Source organism: Leucopleurus acutus, assembly GCF_964270905.1.
Source record: "Leucopleurus acutus genome assembly, chromosome: 1".
In the NCBI taxonomy this organism is placed as follows: domain Eukaryota; kingdom Metazoa; phylum Chordata; class Mammalia; order Artiodactyla; family Delphinidae; genus Leucopleurus; species Leucopleurus acutus.
In genome coordinates, this window is record NC_139142.1 from 44800672 (window position 1) to 44822581 (window position 21910).

At 34.9% G+C, this 21910-nt stretch overlaps 1 protein-coding gene across 9 annotated transcripts in view; it reads right to left on the reverse strand.

The window, feature by feature from the left end:
- Positions 1-1078: 1078 nt before the first annotated feature.
- Positions 1079-21910, reverse strand: part of KTN1 (kinectin 1) — a 118714-nt gene continuing 97882 nt past the window's right edge. For 3 of the 9 annotated variants that reach the window (XM_082848356.1, XM_082848359.1, XM_082848355.1), the window contains 11 exons: positions 20117-20206; positions 16557-16637; positions 15648-15737; positions 15436-15528; positions 14402-14473; positions 14079-14162; positions 13835-13918; positions 10852-10935; positions 8745-8837; positions 7773-7893; positions 1079-1544 (listed from right to left, as the gene is read on the reverse strand). In XM_082848356.1, the coding sequence (XP_082704482.1) occupies positions 1540-1544; positions 7773-7893; positions 8745-8837; positions 10852-10935; positions 13835-13918; positions 14079-14162; positions 14402-14473; positions 15436-15528; positions 15648-15737; positions 16557-16637; positions 20117-20206 (897 nt within the window). In that variant the 3' untranslated portion in view covers positions 1079-1539. Of the gene's footprint in view, positions 1545-7772; positions 7894-8744; positions 8838-10851; positions 10936-13834; positions 13919-14078; positions 14163-14401; positions 14474-15435; positions 15529-15647; positions 15738-16556; positions 16638-19406; positions 19462-20116; positions 20207-21910 lie in introns of those variants that run through there. The other 6 variants (XM_082848360.1, XM_082848358.1, XM_082848361.1 and 3 more) reach the window with 5 other exon arrangements.

Consider the following 21910-nt stretch of genomic DNA (forward strand, 5'->3'; position numbering starts at 1 on the left):
TGGTGAAGGCACCACTTTAGATAATCCTCAAGGTATAAAAATGAATTTCGGGAATTCCCTGGTGGTGCGGAGGTTAGGACTTGGCACTTTCACTGCCAGGCCCGGGTTCGATTCCTGGTCGGGGAACTAAGATCCCACAAGCCATGCAGTGTGGCCAAAAAAATAAATAAAGATGAACTTCACCCATTCATTCATTTAAGTATTTGAGCACAATTAAGTGTCAGGTACTTTCTCAGGGCTGGGGATAAAGCAAGGAACAAAAGAGATGGTTCCTGCCCTCCTGGAGCTTACTTTCTGGTAGGGAGGGGTATAGGGAATGACCAAGTATATACTGGAGGACTGTTAACGTTATAGACCAAGACAGGTAGGCAGATAGGGAGGCAGGGGGAATACTGGGTAGTCAAGACCCGATGAAAAAGGTGACATTTAAGCAGATTTCATGATGGTGAGCGAACCAGCCAAGACTGACACCCAAGAGAAGAGAGCTGTAGCAGAAAGAACAGAAAGTGGAAAGGCCCCATGGTAGAAGCATGGCTGAAACAGCAAGGAGGCCACCATATGGTATAGCAGGTACTTTAATACTCAGTGGCATAAGACATTTGTCAATGGTTATTTAGCATCTGAGCACTCAGTGTTTTCAGCCAATTATTAAAAAAGAAAAAGAAAAAAAAGATAACATATGTTATCAACATGTTCAAACAACAAAAAAGGTAACATGTAAACTGTGTAAAAGTGTCCGATAAGAAGGAAACAAAAAGTTAATCATTACTTAAAATAATAATAGTAATAGTAAAAATAAAGTAAAGCTCTTCTACCTGAAGCAGGGGTGGTAGGTCTGAAACCCTAAATACTTGCCCCATCCTTTCTGTAACCCACACTACCTTCAGGACACAGTTTACCTTGCACAGAACCACAGAGAACACCCAGAGCTCTAGTTAGAGAAGGTGTACAAGCAACAAACCTACCCTGTCTGAAGTTGCAATTAATGATTGTGCTCTAAATTATGTTGATCTAAATGCTAATGAAATCTGTTAAAGCTCAACGAAAATCAAAACCAGTTTGAATAATAAGCATCCCTTTATTTGCTGACGTCATTACAAAAACCGATTACATTAGCAACAAAAAGTGTTTTCTTGAGTTGAAGTCAGAGGCAGTTGCTCCCCAAAATGTTAAGTAAAACAGTGTACAACATCTGTATTAAAATGTTAAATTTTACATTGTCTTTACCACTTTTGATCTTCTGAACAATTTTATTGAGCAAAATAAGATACAAGATTACATGTTTATTTTATTTTCAGGAATGTAAAGGTCTAATTATTCAAACAGTTTTTATTATAAAACTAAACTCTGAAGGTGTCTACAGAGTTGGCTTTTTTTCTCTCTCTTTAAATCAGTAGTCTAACAAGGATTAGAAAAGACAAAACTCTGTTCAGTGTTTCTGACAAAGTAGAAAGGGTGAAAACATAAATAAGGCTTTAATTTGGCAAAATATAATACAATGCCTTCTGTTATCCTTGAATGAACAGTTTCCCAATTACTTCACTCTGTAAAAGATCAGAAAGAAAGAAATTCATTTTAAAACAAAGAAACAAAAGGCAATCAGAAGACATCTGTCAAATACCAAAAGTACATATGCCATTTGATCTAGCATGGCCTTTTCAACTAAGATCAGAACAATTAATACTGATGGTAATCAAAAATAAGAGAAAAATCTCAGGATTCAGAAGGAGCTTCTGAAGGTGGATTTTTAAATATGTGAACCAAAATCTCAGACCAAACTGAGAATAATACAGGGATTTAAAAATCCTATTTAGAAAACATTTAAGAGAACAACATTGGGAATCCATTTGTATTACTGTTCTACTCAAGAGACTGTAAAGCTAATAAGGTGAGTGAGCAGCACTGGAAAGAAACTGAAATTTACAACTCTCCCCCCCCCCCCCGGGTGAATAAATAATTGAAGCTTCAGACAGAGATTTTCTAAGGTCTTTTGAAGCTTTCCAAGTCAGATAAAATGACTAAAGAAATTAAACTTCAAAAGCCATTAAAGAGATTAAAAGGACTTAACCATATGCAACATGTGAAGTCTGACTGGATCCCGGTTTGGAAAAAATAGCTAAAAAGATATTTCGGGTATAAGTGGGGACACAAATATGGGCTTTAAAATGGATGATATTAGAGCTACTGTTCTGGACTTTTTGGATGTGACAGTGATACTATGGATTTGTAAGAGAATGTCTTTGTTCTTAAGAGATACATACTTAAGTGCTTAGGGGTAAAATGTCATATTATCTGAAAGTTACTTTCAAATGTGTTGACATCAACAAAATATGTATACACAAATAAAGAGATGAAGTAGCTGAAGGGTGTCAGTGTTATATACTATATATCCTTTCAACTTTTCATTAAGTGTGAAATTTTTCAAAATTAGAAAGTTGAGGGGAAAAGAAGCAATTAGAAAGTTAAAAAACAAAGTTATCACTGGCTATCATGTTCTCTAATTAAGACAAGATTAACAGCTAATCAGAAAGTCTACATAGCCTACTGGTACATTAAACTAAGAAGTGCTGTGTAAACACATTACACAAAATGAAAACCTGATCCATATGACAGTCAAGTGTAAAGTGTAGAAATAAAAGCTAGTTTTTGTCTGAAACATTAACTCTTACACTCCAATAGCACCAAAAAAGAACTTTTTCCTTTCAGAAACAAGAGAAAACTGTATCATGAAAGAATCTATTTGTTAAAGGGAGTAAGGAGGACACATATATACAAAACACATACACAAAATTTCACCTCAGTTTTTTCTGGATAACTTCAAGAGCCTCTCCAATTCAATACTGACAAACCAAATTACCAACTTTAGGAAAAAGCCAGAACTGAAGGAAGAAACTATAAGAAGCTGGCAATAAAGGATTAGACAGAATGAGGAGAAAGGAAAGCTGTGACAAGGATCAGAGCACATAGTGCTTGAATTAGGGAGAAGAAAAGTGCAGATTAAGAGCACAGGGCCTAGGCCCAGACCACCTTAATTTAAATCCCAGCTCACCCAGTTACTAGCTGTGTGACTTTGGGCAACTTACAGAACTTCTTTGGGTCTGCTGTAAAATGGGAATAAAAAAATAAGTAATAATATTAATCATCATCATCATCACCATCATCCCTATCTATCTACTGCACTGGGTTGTTGTGAAAATTTAAATGAATGACCATACGTTAGAAGCATGTTCGTTCTTAGAGGCACATTCATGAAGTGTCAGCTGTTAAAATCATCAGCCTCCTTCCACATGATTCCACAAACAGGTTCCAAGGTAAAAGATCCTGGGTGTTATAGTCTGAATGTTTGTGTCTCCCCCGTCCCCCGAAATTCCTATGTTGAGATTCTAACTCCCATGTAATGGTATTTGGAAGTGGGGCCTTTAGGAGATTCCACTGTCATGAATGGGATTAGAGCCCTTTTAAAAAGGACCCCAGAGAGCTCCCTTGCCCCTTTTGCCATGTGAGGACACAGAAAGAAAATGGCCATCTTTAAACCAGAAAGTGGGTCTCACCTGACAGAACCTACCGGTGCCTTGATCTTAGACTCCCCAGCCTCCAGAAATGTGAAAAATAAATGTCTGCTGCTTAAGCCACCCAATGTATGGGGTTTTTTTTATAGCAGCCCAAACAGACTAAGACATGGGGTGATAAAGTTTTCTGATATAGTCGGACATACATTTGGAACACTTAGAAGCCAGGCAGATATGAAACACAAGAAAAAGTAGGTATCTGGAAACAAAAAAGTATACTACAAAATACTACTGTTAACAATCCAAAGCTACAAAAACAATTACCTTAATTAAAAGGGGGACAGGCGGATGACAGCCTTCTGTTTGGGGAGGTGGCAGGGGTGGGGAGAGAAGGATAGCAGATGAGCAGGAAGACTTCCAGAAGAAAAGAAGGGTTAATGTTTTACAAATTAAGGGCGCAAGACAAATGCCCCTACAACGCAAAGAAAGGCTAAGTTCTGTGTATTAGGATTTCGAAAACTAAATTACTATACATCATCTCTCTCATTTTTGTCTTTTAAAAATAGCTTTTCTCTTATTGAAAATGTACAGCATTATCTTAAACAATTCATATGTACTTGTAGTATATACTAAAAAGAAGTAAGATTCCTGGTAGGAAGGTAAATTGGTGCAGCCACTATGGAAAACAGTATGGAGGTTCTTCAAAAAACTAAAAATAGAGTTACCATATGCCAATCCCACTCCTGGTCATACAGCTGAAGAAAACTCTAATTAAAAATACATGCACCCCAATGTTCACAGAGGCACTATTTACAAGAGCCAAGACATGGAAGCAACCTAAGTGTCCATCAACAAGAAGACGTAGTATATACATACAATGGAATATTACTTGGCCATAAAATAGAATGAAATAATGCCATTTGCAGCAACATGGATGCAACTAGAGATTATCATACTAAGTGAAGTAAGTCAGAAAGAGAAAGACAAATACCATATGATATCACTTATATGTGGAATCTAAAATATAACACAAATGAACTTATTTACAAAGCAGAAACAGACTCACAGACATAGAAAATAAACATGGTTATCAAAGGGGAAAGGGGGCTGGGGGAGGGATAAACTGGGAGTTTGAGATTAGCAGATACAAACTACTATATATAAAACAAGATAAACAACAAGGTTCTACTGTATAGCACAGGGAACCTTATTCAATAAGGTTCAATATTCAACATATTGAATATTCAATATCTTGTAATAAACTATATGGAAAAGAATATGAAAAAGAATATATATATAGGTATATATATAACTAAATCACTTTGCTGTACACCAGAAACTAAAACAACATTGTAAATTAACTATGCTTTAATTAAAAAAAAAAAAACAGTAATAACATATACCTAAATAAAGCAGGGAAGAAAAAAAGATTCTTGACATCAGACATTAACCTATAAATTCTGATGATTAAGAAATCTGTATTTCCAATTTAATTATCTGGTAGTAATTTTAAAAGAGTTGACAAGAGGGAGAATACACTGAGCAAAAATGATGGCTGAAGTTAAAAACTCGAGGGTAACACAAACATTTAAAGGGCATAAAGAAGAGCTGTGGGAACCAAGAGATCCCTAAGGAGGGGTTATCACTGTCAGTGCTGGCTAGAACCTATGCAAGGAGAGAGTTCTCAAGTGCTGGTGGACCTCTAGCTTCATACAATCCATCTATCTTTCATGATACACTGCTGACCACTCAGCCGCCCTTTCACTTGCCAAATTTGAAATTAAGTTCATCAGCTAACAAAAGAATGCTGAGTTATCTATCACTTAGGTGAGCTGTCTGCTAAACAACAGTTCAGCTGTGTTGCCAGGGTATATGTATTTCTTTTAACAAATTACACACTACATTTTTACAAATTAGGAAGAAAAAAGTCTGGAAAAATAAAAGTGTTACTACCAATGATCAGTGTAAGTCTCAAATTTAATATGATTAAGGCAAATGTGGAAACAGGCAAGCAAAAATGGTTCAGACCACATGTTTGAGAAGAAAAAGAAAATACTGAAGAACACTTTTGAGATGCTGGAGAGATACTACTGACAAGGTCTAAAGGCAAAGGGTAACAGGCCATCTTATAATTTTTTAGGTTCTCAGAAGCGAAACCCTTCCCTTAGAAAACAGAGGCCTAAGGACTGACCTCACCGTATTTAGAATAATTCACAACTATTTTCAGTATCTTATATGCAAAAGATGATCCTGTATTAGCTCTAGCAATTAGGAAATCATTAATGAATTACCTCAGCAAAAACGGTTTCAACGGAATGGCAGAAAGGGAAGCCATTCTAGAGGAGATGGAGTAGTTAGTAGCATGAGACTGCGAGAATAGTTTCTTCTTTTAAGAATCTTTGTTAAACAGTGAAGTAAAAAAATTAGGGTGGTAATCTAAAGAAAGTGCAAAGTTAAAATAATATATTTGAGCATTTTTCAAGACTGAACAGAAGCAGTGAGTGGAGAGGACTGAAGATGTAGACTTCAGGACTGAAGCAGGACTGAAGATGTGGGAAGGAAAGTTGCCCTGGGAAGCAGGAAACGAGGTTATTTTCTAGTTTGGGGAAGAGTGGTCAGGTGGCAGAAATTTAACTCTAGGCAACTGAGAGGTCAGCTTACCAAGGATAAAAGATTAAGGTATAATTCTTTTTGCTGACAGGTTATAAGAATGAGTTGGGTTTATTTGAAAAGTCTTCTTAGAGGTAACTCACCTGAAATAGCATTTTAAAGGAGAGTGTATGCTAAGACAGGCCAGAGGACAATCATTCTACAAAAGTGAGACAGAATGCCCCTGTGACCAAGATGGAGGTCCATACCAACTTTTCCAGAGCACCTAACCTATCCTGAGGCCTTTGTATAACCTAAGAGTCTTAAGTTTGGGTTCTGAAAGGGACAATTAAGTGATGAGTTGCCCCCTGGCATTGCACAGGCCACCCTACTCATGTCCAGGACACCACGATTATTACAGAACAAACGGCTTCAAAAGAAGAATATCTAAAGTATTCGGTGCGTATCAGAACACCCTAATTACCCAATGACTTAAGTCATTCTTGAAACAGGTAAAACCCAGGAATCAAATCAATCAACATGCATTTCCAGGTAATACGGTCAATAAAATTTTATAGCTTGGTTTGTTTATCTTCAGTTAAGACTCTCACTTCAGGAGTTAAAAAATGGATTTCTTTGATTACCCACAGCAAACTTAAATAAAATCCAGCTTCCAATGTAAAGAAACTGTGATGACTTGATTTTCAGTTCAGCATCTTACCTCAGTAAAAACATTATAGTCACTTTATTTTACCAAGTCATTAAAAAAAAAAAAATCACACAGATATTTTGCCAGAACTAAGATCAGGATAAACTAAAGAAACAGTTGCAGACATTATGGCAATGAACAAAACCTAGGTAAACAAGTTATGAGTCTGTTCTGTAAAAAGGTCAAAAGAGGCAAAGAAAAAGGGTTTTTACATGAAAACACTAATTGGAAAAGATATGTTCACTGCAGCATTATTCACAATAGTCAAGATATGGAAACAACCTAAGTGTCCACCAATGAATGAATGGATAGAGAAGATGTGGTATGTATGTGTACATACACACACACACACACACACACACACACACACACACACAGTGAACTACTTGGCCATAAAAAAGAAGGAAATCCTGCCATTTGCAACAACATGGTTAGAACTTGGAGGTATTATGCTAAGTAAAATAAGTCAGATGGAGAAAGATAATATGATTTCACTCATATGTGGAATCTAAAATAAAACAGACAGACAAAACAAAAACAAACTCATAAAAGAGAATAGCTTAGTAGTTACCAGAGGGGAAGGGAGTTGGAGGGTGGACAAAATGGGAAAAGGAAGTCAACTGTATGGTTATAGATGGTAACTAGTCTTGTGGTGGTGATCACCTTGCAGTGTACACATGTATAATGCTATACTCATGAAACTTACATATTAAAAAAAAAAAAAGATAAGGTATGTTTTTTTCTCCTCCAAGCTACAAGACCAAAAAATATGTACAAGATGGAAATAAAACTCCAAGAAAGCTATAAAGCTGTCATTTGGAGGTTCTGAGAGAGATAAAGAGGGAATATTTCCACTAGGGTAACAAGAGTTCCTATATTTAAAGTAAATACACACTATACATACATTCACACACACAGTATGTCAATTATCTATAGACAAACAGTAATACTTCAGTTATTCTTACCTAATACCTGATAGTGTTCTTTCTCCTTTGTGAGCTGTTGGTTTACTGCCTGAAGTAACTGCTGTAACTGTGTTACAGTCTGATTTAGACTTACAGACATTGTCTCCTTCTCAGAAGACTCCTAAAAAGAAGACAGAAGAGATGAAAAACGCTGAGCACAAGAAAAAGGCATTTGCAACCAAAACCAAAAATAGTTTATTGCTGTTTTAAACACAAACAAAAAAATCTGAAAGATATGAAAACTGACAATAAAAACCACATAGCGCAATAGGGTTTGCTACCTAGCATGCAAATTAGTTTACATCAAAGAAAGTTATGTTATAAATGTTGTCACTAGGTTACAAAGGGGAAAATCTAGAATCGATGAATATCAGATATAAATCCATTTCTCCTTTCAGAAAAAAAATTGCAAGGAACCAAAGGAGAGTACATTCATAACAACAGAAAAATAAGTTAACATATATTGAGCTCTTACTAAACTTGAAGCACTGTTTTAAGTGTTACCCACTATTCTAAGTGTTTTATATAGTAATTCATTTATTCCCTTCAACAATCCTACAAGATAGGTACTAATATCATTGCCTTTTACAGATGGAGCAACTAAAGCACAGAGAGGATAAAAAGTTTCCCCTAAGTCAGTCACACAGCTACTGAATAGAACCAGGATTCAACACAAGCAGCAGAGTCTACATTCTTAAGCAGTACACCATAATACCTTCCACCACAAACCTAAACATTAACATAATAATGTCTCACCAAGCTAAAGTGAAAACAAACATTAATAAGAACACTGCATTTCAGATAAGATACCTCAAAGAAAAAATAACCTTGAGTTACGAATGCAACATAATTGATAGAAGCACATTAAAAAGGCATTTTTTTAAGGCAGAAATGGATCCTGTACATTTTTTATTCTTCACATAATTTACAAGGTAATCAGCGCAGAGATTTGGAGCTAAAGAAAATGCATACCGTTTCTGGGGAAACATCACTATTCTCAATAACAGTAGTGTCTCCAGCCGCTTTTACTATTTTTGACTGGATAAGATCCAGTGACTGTTGAGCCTGTGAGGAAAGCAATATGGAGTCTCTGAATAATACAACTGATAAATAAATATATACAAGAAAAAAAATGAATGATTTTCTTACACTCATTATATTTTGTACAAAACTAAAGCTCTTCTCAAAATACAATGTAAAGCCAACCTGTTCCGTTTTTTCCCCCAAATCAAATAGCTTTCTCCCCCACCAGATTATAAAAACACATGCTCACCATTTTAAAAAGTTCAAACAATGCAGAAAATGTATAAAGAAATAAAAAGCAGAAATAAGCACAGTGATATTTAGGTTAACATTAGTCTAGATCAGAGGTCAGCCAAATCTAGCCACACACAGCCTGTTTTTGTAGAGCTCACAAGCTAAGATTGGTTTTTACATTTTTAAAGAGTCGTGCTAGACAAAAAAACAAAGAGTATATGAAAGAAACTATAGGTGGCCCACAAATCCTAAAACAGTTTGAGTTTGCTGACTCCTAGTCTAGATCCCTCTTTAGTGCATATATGTCCTAACAGAAAATTGGTAGAAAATGTTCTATAAATGGGCTTTTAACATACATGCTGTTTGACGAAGCATTTTCTTTTTACATGTCAATAAATATTTATGTGCATTTCCAATTCAGTTGCACAGTATTTCTATTACATAGATATGGTACAGTTCACTTTCAACTACTGTTGCCATTTTATGCCAAATAACACGGCATATCCATATCTTTGAGCACCTGTTTAATATCCTTAAAGTACCTCTTGAGAAAATAAACTGCTAGGCTAAAACTGCAAGTTTTATATTTTGTCCAGTGATCAAACATTCACGTTATCAAAATATAAATCAGATTGCTCAATCCTGACAATGTATCATATATCTAAGTCAGAGTTCTGAAACTTTTTTTTTAATAATTCACATTCTTAATTTATTTTCATTCACAAAATAGCCCTTGTAAATGCCATTTTATAGAAGATAAACTTGAGACTTGCAAAGAGCAAATAAGTGCCCCATGGTCACACAGCTCAGAAGTGGCAGCAGTAGGATTCAAACCTAATGAAACTTCTTAAGTTCACATTTTATCTACTGGTGACAACATCAAAGTAATCTGAAGCAACTCTAGATTCCTAGACTTTTGCATAACAATTATGATATAATCATACAGAACCAACAAATATTTCTTTCAACCTTTAAAAGAGTGGCAAATTTAATTGTTTTGCTAATGACTAGATCTGCTATAAACAATCTTAGCTCTAAAGTAGCTCTGATAAAAGCATTTATGAATTACACTATTAAAAATCTCAAAACAGGGGCTTCCCTGGTGGCGCAGTGTTTGGGAGTCCGCCTGTCGATGCAGGGGACACAGGTTCGTGCCCCGGTCCAGGAAGACCCCACATGCCGCGGAGTGGCTGGGCCCGTGAGCCATGGCTGCTGAGCCTGCGCGTCCGGAGCCTGTGCTCCGCAACGGGAGAGGCCACAACAGTGAGAGGCCCGCGTACCACAAAAAAAAAAAAACAAACTCAAAACAGAATTACAAATAACTTGTCAACCTAACGCAAAGAATAAAAAATGTAATCCTAAAAATCACCCATCTACATGTGAGATTAAGAAAAACATATTTCTACAAAGAAATAAAGGGACGAATTTCTGAAACATCAGAGGTCTATATATACTTCTTTCACATTCATGAAGATCAAAAGAAACATACTTTGTAAATGACTATATAAGCAAATCCCAATAAAAAATATATAGTTGTAACCAATTTTAAGAGTCACATCAACTGAATTCAAAATTTAATCTACACTTTACAAAGCAATTAATTATATAAATATGATGAAATGAAGAAGCAAATTAAGAATGGAAAAACAAGCCAAAAAGTCTAGTTCCAAATATGTAACTGTATAACAAACAGCTTAAATTTATAAACAAATTAATGTAACGATGTAAAAGAATGAATCCAGTGTTAGCAGTATGTCTGCTTAAGATTCAAGGTACAACATAATATGATGATATGGCATCTTCAGGACAAGCAGTGTCTTACCTTATGCAAGTCACCAGCTACCTTCTGTCTTTCACTTTGTTCAGTTCTAAGTTTTGCAAGTGTTTCATTTAACTGCTTCTTTAACTGTAAAAATACAGGAACACCACAATTAATTCACATCCTTCTTTGATTCCTTCTTTGATTATGCTGAGACCTCTAGGACTGAAGAATGAATGAGAAAGAATGGGCTCGCTAACAGTTATTATGCACAGTGGATTAGCCAATATGCTGCACCAGATGTACAGAAAAGCTAAGAAGTGGAGGTTCCAATCTGTAAAGCTAAACATAAGAAAAGCTACAAAACCAACTAGAGTTGAGAGTAGAAAACTGCAAATGTAAAAACAAAACCATCAAATTCCAGTAGATTATTTTTTTTAAAGTATTACTATTCACTATTCATAGGGCAGTTCATTCACATTTATTTCAAATTAAAAGGCAAGTCATAAGAAATTTTACTAGTTTTTCAATGTTTAAAGGCTTTCTTAACCTATATAGTTCAGTTAAGAAGAATTGTGTAATATTTTTAATAAAAACATTGAACAGAAGATTACAAATCCAGTAAAATGAAATCTTCAAAAATTTAAATGTCACTCATCCTTTAAGATGTCACTAGAAAGATTAAGTGCAAGACCACACTGGCCTAACTATACCAACAAGGCATGTCTTAATATATACATCTCAACCAACTTGTTGAAACAGTTATAAAGCTCTATTAAACTCTAGAGCTAATACATAATGACTGTTCTCTTAGTAACTATTCTGATTACATAAGAATGAGGGAAATGGACTCACTGACAAAAGATAACTTTTTCTTATTAAACTCATCAAGTTAATTATGTCTCTCACCCACAGGCACAGCATTCCAAACAGTTCTGGAAACCCAAAAGGGGGAAATATAAGACACTGACATTTCGAACATGTAGAGAGAATTAGTGCAGGACATTCCATTTGGAAATTTTATTTTGGGAACTCTATTTATCCCAAATGCTTCAGTTCTTGCTCCTTTACTTAACTCTGATTTCACACATCAGAGAGGTTATTCCTTTGGCCCAGGAACACACAATGTATAAGCAAACAAAATTATTTTAATATATCTTAAAATGTGGCAACAGTTACCCTGAGCAAAAAGCAAACAGGAAGATTAAAATGAAGACTGCAAACTCAAGGCAAAAAAATTTTAAATATCACTCAAAATGACCTCTTGACAGAAGTAAAGGGTCAAAATGTACAAAGAGAGCATCAGACTGAATGGAGACTCAACCATAATCCTGTGGGTTTGATGCTGCACTGGAGTCAGCCACAAAGCATCAAAGTTAAAAGTAAAATCTCCAACAACTGTAGGTGGAAGTGGGTTTTTAAAAAACACATTACAGGGGCTTCCCTGGTGGCACAGTGGTTCAGAGTCCGCCTGCCGATGCAGGGGACACGGGTTCATGCCCCGGCCCGGGAGGATCCCACATGCCGCGGAGTGGCTGGGCCCGTGAGCCATGGCCGCTTAGCCTGCGCATCCGGAGCCTGTGCTCCGCAACGGAAGAGTCCACAACAGTGAGAGGCCCACGTATCACAAAAAAAAAAAAAAAAAAAAAAAAACCACATTACAGGATAAGCATATCACTTAAAGCTGTTGCATATCACAGTACCAATCTGTGCAATGTACAGCAAACGTATGCATAAAACCTTAATTGAATCATTCCCACACTGCAGTGGGAATGATTCAATTAAGGTAAAATAAAGGTAAATTTTATTTCAAAAATAGAAAGAGGCGTGTGTGTGTGTGTGTGTGTGTGTGTGTGTGTGTGTGTGTCGGGGTGCGGACTCTGTGTACATTTCATAGAGAGCTCTACTCTGAAAATTGATTCCCATAAATCACTGCTGTAACACTGCTTAACATGAATGAGTTAAGAAATTTTCTTTGGTACATACAGCAGTACTAAAAAGAAAATCCCAAACTTGGCAGCGTTAACTTATAGTAAGGAGAAAACTGTCTTACTGCAATTGTACTAGAGTTCATTCAAGTACTTTTTTTTTTTTTTGCGGTATGCGGGCCTCTCACTGTTGTGGCCTCTCCCGTTGCGGAGCACAGGTTCCGGACATGCAGGCTCAGCGGCCATGGCTCACGGGCCTAGCCGCTCCGCAGCATGTGGGATCTTCCCGGACCGGGGCACGAACCCATGTCCCCTGCATCAGCAGGCGGACTCTCAACCACTGCACCACCAGGGAAGCCCCATTCAAGTACTTTTTAAAAATCTAATCATATTCTTAAGTTTTAAAAGTCACAGATAGACATAATGATTACTGTTTCAAACATACAATAAGATAGTCATGTTTATTTACAAAACAAGCCTGCCTCAGTGTAAATTTTCAGAAAATTTAAGAATGGGAATACAGGGTACTCTGTCTTTATACAACATTTAACTAACTTTGAGTCTGTAGTTTTCGGATTATTATGCTCTGAATGATAAGACGATGATAAAGAATTCCACAAGCTTTTTGTTATCTATAATGTGTAGAAAAGCCAGGTAAAATAAGAAGCTACATTGGATCGTTGCCCTTGAACGAAGAATATGTATCTTCCACCTTCAATAATCTCCTTCCAGGTTAGAAAATAAGAGGCTCAGTTAACTATGGTAACTCTGAGAAGAGAATTTTTGCAACTCAGCCAGTCTTTGTCTGTTTGTTTCATTTCTTTATTCACTGAAAATAATGCTGTTGAAGAAATTTGGTTTTATAAAACACAGAAAATTCTGAAAAAGAGTTGCAAGCCAAACATGCCATTGTTAGGAGCTAAGAAAAGAAGGATCATCTTAGGAATCAAGAAAAGACAGACCATCTTGAGTCATCAGAATATGAAGATTATCTTAAACTTATAAAAATGCCAAGCTAAAGGTGTTAGCAAGGAGAAGAAGTCTGGATGGTTTCTCCACATGTCAACACAAGTGTTTTCAGAGCCTACTTGATACCCCGTGGAGAACAAGCTTCTTACCAAATTTAGCTCTTCATTCTGTCTTACTGCTTCAGAATATGAATCATCAAGTTTTTTCTGCAATTCAGTCAACAGATCTTTCAGCTGCAATGAAGTTTAGAGTTTAAGATTGATTTCCTTATGATATCCCATGTTTGTATGCTACTTGGAAGCTCTGCCAGAAACAACTTACACTGAAATATTTTATCACTGTTATAAATTTAACTTAAATTGAGAAGGTTGAAAAAAATTCTATCATAAGTACCTCTCTGACTTCCGTAACATAGGTAGATCGTTCCATTTCTGCCTTCTCTAGCTCCATTTCCAAATGCTCTTGTTCTCTTCTCAGCTAGCAGTGCAACAAAGAAGGAAAAGTTAAGAGCCATATTTAAGAGGCTTCCCTACAATGAAAAGTTATGACACTTATGAATATAAAACTATACCATCTGAAACACTACTCAAGATATTCTTAAAGGCGTAACAACCACATCATAAGACAAAAGAAATCTTAAAACACAGCTTGTAAGACAATCCTTAATGCTAAAAAATGAGTCCATAGGTTACAAGTCAAATGGTGAGATAACATACATTTTCAATATCTTTATTTTCTCTTCTTAATCGCTCTAGCTCTTGCTCCGAAGATGTGAATGACAATTGCATCTGAAATGTGAAATAATTACATGACCAAGTTAAACCACCAAGGATACAGAGGCTTTTCTATCTTGTAGAATTTTAATCAATTAGACACTTCAGAGGTTTTTTTTATGTATCTCACTTAAAGCCATAACTGAATTTTAAAAGATCTTAAAAATTAGAGTGTCACATTTAACTTGATTTAAACTGTGGTCAAAACCTACCCCATTTGCATGGTATTATATTAGGTCCAGTTAATTGTTAATTAACTGTAATTAACAATAATCAGCTGTACTTAATCCCCAAATGCATTAATATAGAATACCATCAGCAACCCCAGATTCTGCATAGGTCAGCCCAGGAAAACAAGTGAGCAACAGATGGCACTCTTTACCACACCCAAGTACTACTACGCCATTCTATATGAGCATCCAAGATACCAGATTTTGGTATCTGTGGAGACTCCTGGAACTAATTCCTTGATGGATATGGAGGGACAACTGTAAACAGAAGAAAAACTAAGACTACAAAATAATATTCAAGTCCCGTGAACAGAAGAAGGACTTACTTTTTCTTGAATACTATATCATGAGTCACATACCTGTGTTTTAAAACTTATTGTGAACACCAAATTCTTTGCCTTATGCTATCACATTGTGGTTCTTTAACTTCCAAAGCACTCTGCACTCTGTATCATTACTCTTTAGTCGTACCCTAAACCAGTGAGTCTCAAGCGTCAGTGGGCATCAGAATCATTCGGGGGGCTCTTTAAAACACAGACTGCTAACCCCACAGCTTCACATTCGGTAAGCCTTGGGGGGGCCCAAACAATGTGCGTCTCTAACAAGTTCCCACGTGACACTAACGCTGCGCGTCCAGGGCCCACACTGTGAGAACCACTACTCTAAGCTTTTTTTTTTTTTTTTTTTTTTAAATCGTTCACACATCCCTTTTATTTTTTTTCCCCTAAGCTCTTCGTTTTTAAATACCTGTTTAATAGTCTTTTGTGATTCATCGACCTTAACTTTCCATTTATTCTCTTCTTGCTCCACACTTCTCTGTAGTTTCTGTAAAATTCCTTCCTATAAACGAAAGTATAGTTGTTCTGAAAACTTCATGTTCTAATACCAAGATAAACTATTTAAGCAACTAAGTAATGTTAATAATTATTTTAAAATGTAGGTTAAAAATCATTTCCTACTGTTTCTGCAAGGACGGATTTGTATTTTTCACACTCTAGCTGTAACAATGTGTGCATTTCATCAGCTTCTTTCAACTTGTGCTCTAAAACCTGCAAATAAAATAAAGAAAAATTCTCTAGTTTAGTTTTACCAGAAAGTTTTGTGCTTCAAATTTGTTTCAGTACTTAATGGTATATTATACAAACGGTTTGTTTTATTATTAATTACTACATTTCAATCTTCTTAAGTAACAATGAAGTTTAATTACCTTTTTTATGGTCATTTGATTTTCCTAATAAAACTCTTAGAGTCTGTTTAATACAAAATATATCACACAATTTTGTAATAAATAGGCTTGTCACTCTTTAGTGAGACAGTAAATCAAAGCAGATCCACATGTGAAGTAAGATCACAATGCCATGGGAAAGAAATTTTATTCATGCCACTTGAGAGACAAAAAAAGTTAATCTCCCAAATTTCAGTAGTCAAGGATAAAAATACATCTAGGCTCTGAATACTCTTAAGTAATGTATTTGGGGATACATTAGCAACCCAGTCAGTTTCTACCTATCAACTGATCTTTACTTTCTAAACCCAAGCTAAAAAGAGAGCAACAGACAGTTAAATATTCAGTTTTAGAAATGACTAAGATAACAGAGTTAAACGAGAAACATCAGCTTTGTACACAAATCAAACACAGGGAAGACTTAATACCATTTCCACCAAAATGTACACAAAAATGAAACCACCTTCTTATACTTTCTCATACTTTCTGAAACCACCTTCTTATACTTTCTTCTTATACTTTCTGATCACTATTCTACTCATAATATAGCCTTTATCTTTCCCAAGCTTATAAAGACAAATTCTGATTTACTTCTTTTTTCTATGTTTCTTTAAAATATAAATACTTCACTTCATGAACTAACCTTAACCTCTTCTGAACCTGAAGTTCCAGCCACACATTCTTTTGCCCTCTTTTCAAATCCATGCAACCATTCACTATAACTCTGTGGAGAAGAAAAGTCAAAACAACCAATTTCAAAAAATACCTAAATGAAATAAGTAAGTATTTTAAATAACCAAATTAGAAGATTATAAAAGAAATCTATATAGACAAATACCATCCTTCTGGAAATTTCAAAGAAGAATAGAATTGTTACATAAGTTGTACGTGACCCAGCCTTGAAAATAAACACTAAAAATATGCCTATGTACTACCACAAAATCAAATTTAAATTTATTTACCCTGTCCTAGGATATGTACAACTGAATTCTGGACATACAGGTAGAAGATCTGGGCTCAAACCAGCCTCTACCACTTACTAGTGCTAGGACTAATAGATTCAGTATTTAAGACAGAGAAAGCCTAGAATGAATAATTTTTCAAACTTTTTTTCAGGTGAACCAGTTCTCAAAAACTGAACTCATAAACTAAAAGTTCAATTGAGATACTGTACTCAAAAGATTTCAGATTCTGTGAAGGTGCTCCAGGGATTGTGAAAATACTTCAAAATAAATATGTATTATGAAGCATTTTTTAAATCATAATGAGAGATAAGAATACACAAACATTTGTGTGTTTAAAACCAACAAAAACTCTATTTGTACTGAAAGGTCAGCTGATGCAAACACAAGGCATTATTATAATTTTAGTCATTATTCCAAATTTCAGAATAAATTATTCTAGATTTTTGATGATTCTTGTCTGAATTTTAAACTCTGATAGAGAGTATTTGTTAGATACTTTAAAGCAAATTTCCTCTTATTCCTCTTTTAAGTCTTTGGTTTGGTTTAATTCAAGACAAAAAGAACACACATGAAATTTCTATTAATTGCTCTAATTAAAAGTTTTACTTATGTGGCTGAATCAGGATTCTCTATACTCTATCAAATAAAAAACAAAACTGGATGCTGAGATCACCCTGTAGTACAATACCCCGTAGTACATTTTAGTCAAAAAAGCCTCTCCATTTAAAAACAAAATTACATTCTCACATCATAAATCTGAATGATGACAAAATGATACTATTAAAATCCTACTTAGCTTCAAATACTGGGATTCAATATAAATTAAATTCAGATTTAGGTGCTTAAAGTATGTAAGCCTCTCTTCAATCCAGGTCATATAGTTTAGATCACTCCTCTGCTGATTTTCTTAGCAAAAAAGCAATAGAAAACAGTTTAAAAAAATTACTTCATGTATAAAAGCCCTTTTATATCTACTGACTATATTAACAATATTAAATTTAATTATTATCTTAAGGTAAATAGTTTATTATCCATCATATCTCTAAAAATTTTAAATGCTAGACCCTAGGTAGCACACAAAAAGCTTAATATATTTCTTAAATACAGACTACACGCAGAAGTATTCAACTTTTAACAAGTGGATGAACAAAAGCCAAATATCATCATTCATGTCTTATGGTGATTTATAAATATTTGTAGTGTCAAAAAGGTCTGGTGGTTGAAGGTGGGTAATATTGCTGTTAAGAATGAATTTGTTACATTAAAAAGAATTTTTAATTCTGGTGATCTTATACAATCTTTAAAGAAGAGAAACACAAATTATTAACTCTTTTGGCTCATAAAATACTGCCAAATAAATCCTGCAATTCTATTTCCACTAATAAAATATAAAGTAGGAATAAAGAAATAAAAACGGCTTATGGCCACAAAGGAAAAAATATGAAGTATATGAAGAGCAACCCTTTCTCCTAGGTTCAATGTAAGAACAGTACTAGAACTGACAATTTATTCATATTGCCCAGCACAGGTTATTTCATCAGCTCAACCCGTATCTACTAAGCTGATCAAACCTGAATATATCCTCAACAGTTACAACAGAAACAAAAGAATTTTTGCTTCTTGTGCAAGTTAGACGCAGACGATATGTAGATAAAACCGAACAGAGCAAGCAGCTAACTCAGACTGTACAGAGAACAGGCCATGACGTCTACTTACATCACACCTGGCACCTACAGCCCTCTCCTTGAGAAATACCCTGATTCCAAGTTTGGGGCAGGAAGTGTACACAATAAATCAGGAACAACTTGTCACACCACAAAGCAAAGAAGCTACCAAAGTTTAGCAGTGCTGTGTCAAAAGGATTTGGTAGCCAGCCTAAATAAGCTCCAATGGGCCAAAGAAGCAAAAGTAGACATGATGGACCTCCTAATGGAAGTACACAACACTGGCCATGAAGTAGTCTTGCCTCTACCCATCCTAACCCTGAAGTGTTGAGCCTGAATCTAATCAGGCCTCCACTGACTACCAATTTATAGGATACACAAAGGACAGAGGAACATACTGACATTACTGGTATGCAGTCAGCTAAATCCAGACTGGGAAACTGCATATGAAACCACTACATTAAAAAAAAAAAAAAAGGGTGGGCGAGGTGGTGTGCTGACAAATAAAAGGGAACCCGTGGAATAAAGATGATCCAAAAGACGTCTTAAATCAATCACAGGTTGACCTTATTTGAGTCCTGACTAAAACAAACTACAATAAGTAGTTATTATTTCATTAAAATACATTATATGACAACTAAAAAATCCAAATATTGACTAGATGTATGACATAAAGAATTTTTTAAAAATATAATAGTATTTTCTTAAAGGAATCCTTATATTTTAGAAATATTTACAAATGAAATGCTCTGATGTTTGACTTCCTTCAAAATAACAGAGGAAGTACAGGGCTAGAAGTAAAACAAGACCGTGCATCAAGGCATGCGATATACTGGTAATGGCTGAAGTGAGATACTGGTTTACCTGGCTCATTACGCTCCTCTCTCTGCTTCTGACTATACATACATACAACTTCCCACTAAAAGAGAAAAGGACCTGTGCCACCATTTTAGTGCCCTCAAGTATTCACTGTATTAATTCTCTGAACGGAGGGAACTTTTCTCTCCCATTTAAAACACATACAACCTCAAATAAAGCAAGTTGTTCTATATCATCTTTAAGACTTTTGCTTGAAGCAAGTTGTTCTATATCATCTTTAAGACTTTTGCTTGAAGAAGTTAACAGATGACCAAAATCTTAAGTTATGAAATAAAAATAGCCTGGTTCTTAGTATTAAATACATTTAAAAATAAAGTGTTCCTAAAACTAAGAAGGAATCACTTAAAATTAAGTTCTATTTTGAATAAAGCCATTAAGAACATTACTGATTTATTAACCACTATTGACTTAGGAAGAAATATTTCTTTCCCAAATATGATGTTTATGATCCTCTAAATAATATGTCTCATATGCAAATTTTATAGATTACAACAAAGTATCAACTGAAAAAACATAAATGTCTTTGAACCAAGTTATTGATTTTAACTACTCAAAACACCCTAGGTTAAAAATGAGAAAGACTGAGGGATCAGTGCACCCTAAAACCAAGTGCAGAGTGCAAATGCTGCTTATTCACAACTTCCTTGAATAATGATAAAGACGTCATATTTTAAAAAATAATAAATTAATCTTACCAAATTAGAAGGTACAGACACCTTTGGAAATAATTTTTTGAGAACTTCTTTAGCTTCTAACTCAACAGCTTCCACATGCTGTTGTCTTTCCTAAAGCAGAAGAAGAACCAAATCAAACTTACAAGATTACAGAATTAAAAAAAAAAAAGCTACAGTCTTTTAAGCTCTAAGGGAAGAAAAAGACTTAATATTTTAAAAATTCTTCTTATTACTGACAAATGTTCAAATTTCCCATTCTGAAATATCAAAATGCTTACATAAGAAAAAATCTGCAAAATCACCCTAAGTAACAATGTCTTATATTAATCAAACTAAGGCAGTATCTGACAATATGGACATTTTCCTTGCCATCAAGTGATACCCCTCCAGGAACAATTCAAAAAACAAACAAAAACACAAAAAATAATTCCTACAGCTAAAACAAACTGCATGCAAAAAATATGCATCTGGGTGACATAACTGAGGCTTATTAGGCTGGTAAATCTCTTTCCAAAAAATGCATCACTGATGGACCATGGAATTAAAATGGCAACTTTGATACTTCCAGTTTCAAGGTCAGGTGAAGCTATTTATGCTAAACAAAGGGGGGGGAAAAGGAACCACCAAAATTTGACAGGTATACATATGGGAAAAAGAGAAAGAGGAAAAACTGATGGTGCACTACTTCACCAATGCCGTCAAGAAGACTAACTCTGGCATGTGTGTATGGACTCTGTCAGCTGTTAAATTTAAAGATAAGTATCACAAATGCATGTCTAGATTTGGTGATTTTAAATCCAAGTCTAATGGGTATCAATTATTAACTCAAACGCATTGTTTGTCAAAATTAGGGTAATGACTTGATCACACGAAAAAATAAAAATCGAATATTCAAACTATCTCTACAAGATTAAAAAACAAAAAAAGACATATATAAAAATGCACATCTAAACCAAGCCAAGAAAATCATCTCAAAACACTGGTGAAGTTCAACAGGTGACAAGAAGGCAAGCAAGCTAGCAAGATCTCAACCCTAACTTCCCCCACCATTTAAATCAATCTTTCAAATCTATTATGGATTTAAGATGCACACACTTCAATTTAAGAAAATCTAATAACATGAAAATCTAAAGTTACACAATAAGAAGCTAGAGATTAATCATTTTCTGTACACACAAAAAGCTGTTACTTTATTCGGATTAATGGCAGGATTTTAAAAATGGATGTTTTAATGGAGTATTTTCAATAACTCAGTAAAGTCCACTATTTTTCAGGGATACATCCACCTAACTGCATAAAATAAGGTACACTCATTTAAGGAAAATGATTAACTGCTAATTCAGAAACAATGAAGAGCTCATTTTTATCATCTGACCATAGAAGTGGTAGAGCAATCTCTAAAGAAGATCAGGAAAAGAGACACTGTGGAACAGAAACTTTTTTGAAAATTCCCCAAGGGAAAAAGAATCTAACTAAAGGAAATAGGTGTCTAACTTGTAACTAAGAAGCACAAGGATGTACTAGAAATTTTAGGTAAAACGTTTTCATTTGACATAGTAGTTTGGTTGTGGATAGCAATTTCTATTCCACTTTAATACTGAAAACTGCATTATTATAATTTCCTTACTATCTTTACCTAAATGTAACATGTGTGAAGTACCTTTCATGTGAACCTGTCATTAATAGTAGGTCCTCAAGAACATTTACTCCTTACAGCACAACCTGTAGTCAGGGGTCAATCAACATCATTTTATACCTATGCTATCTGAGGACTGTCTAAATTCCATTAAAATAGAGAAGGAGTATAAAGTCTAT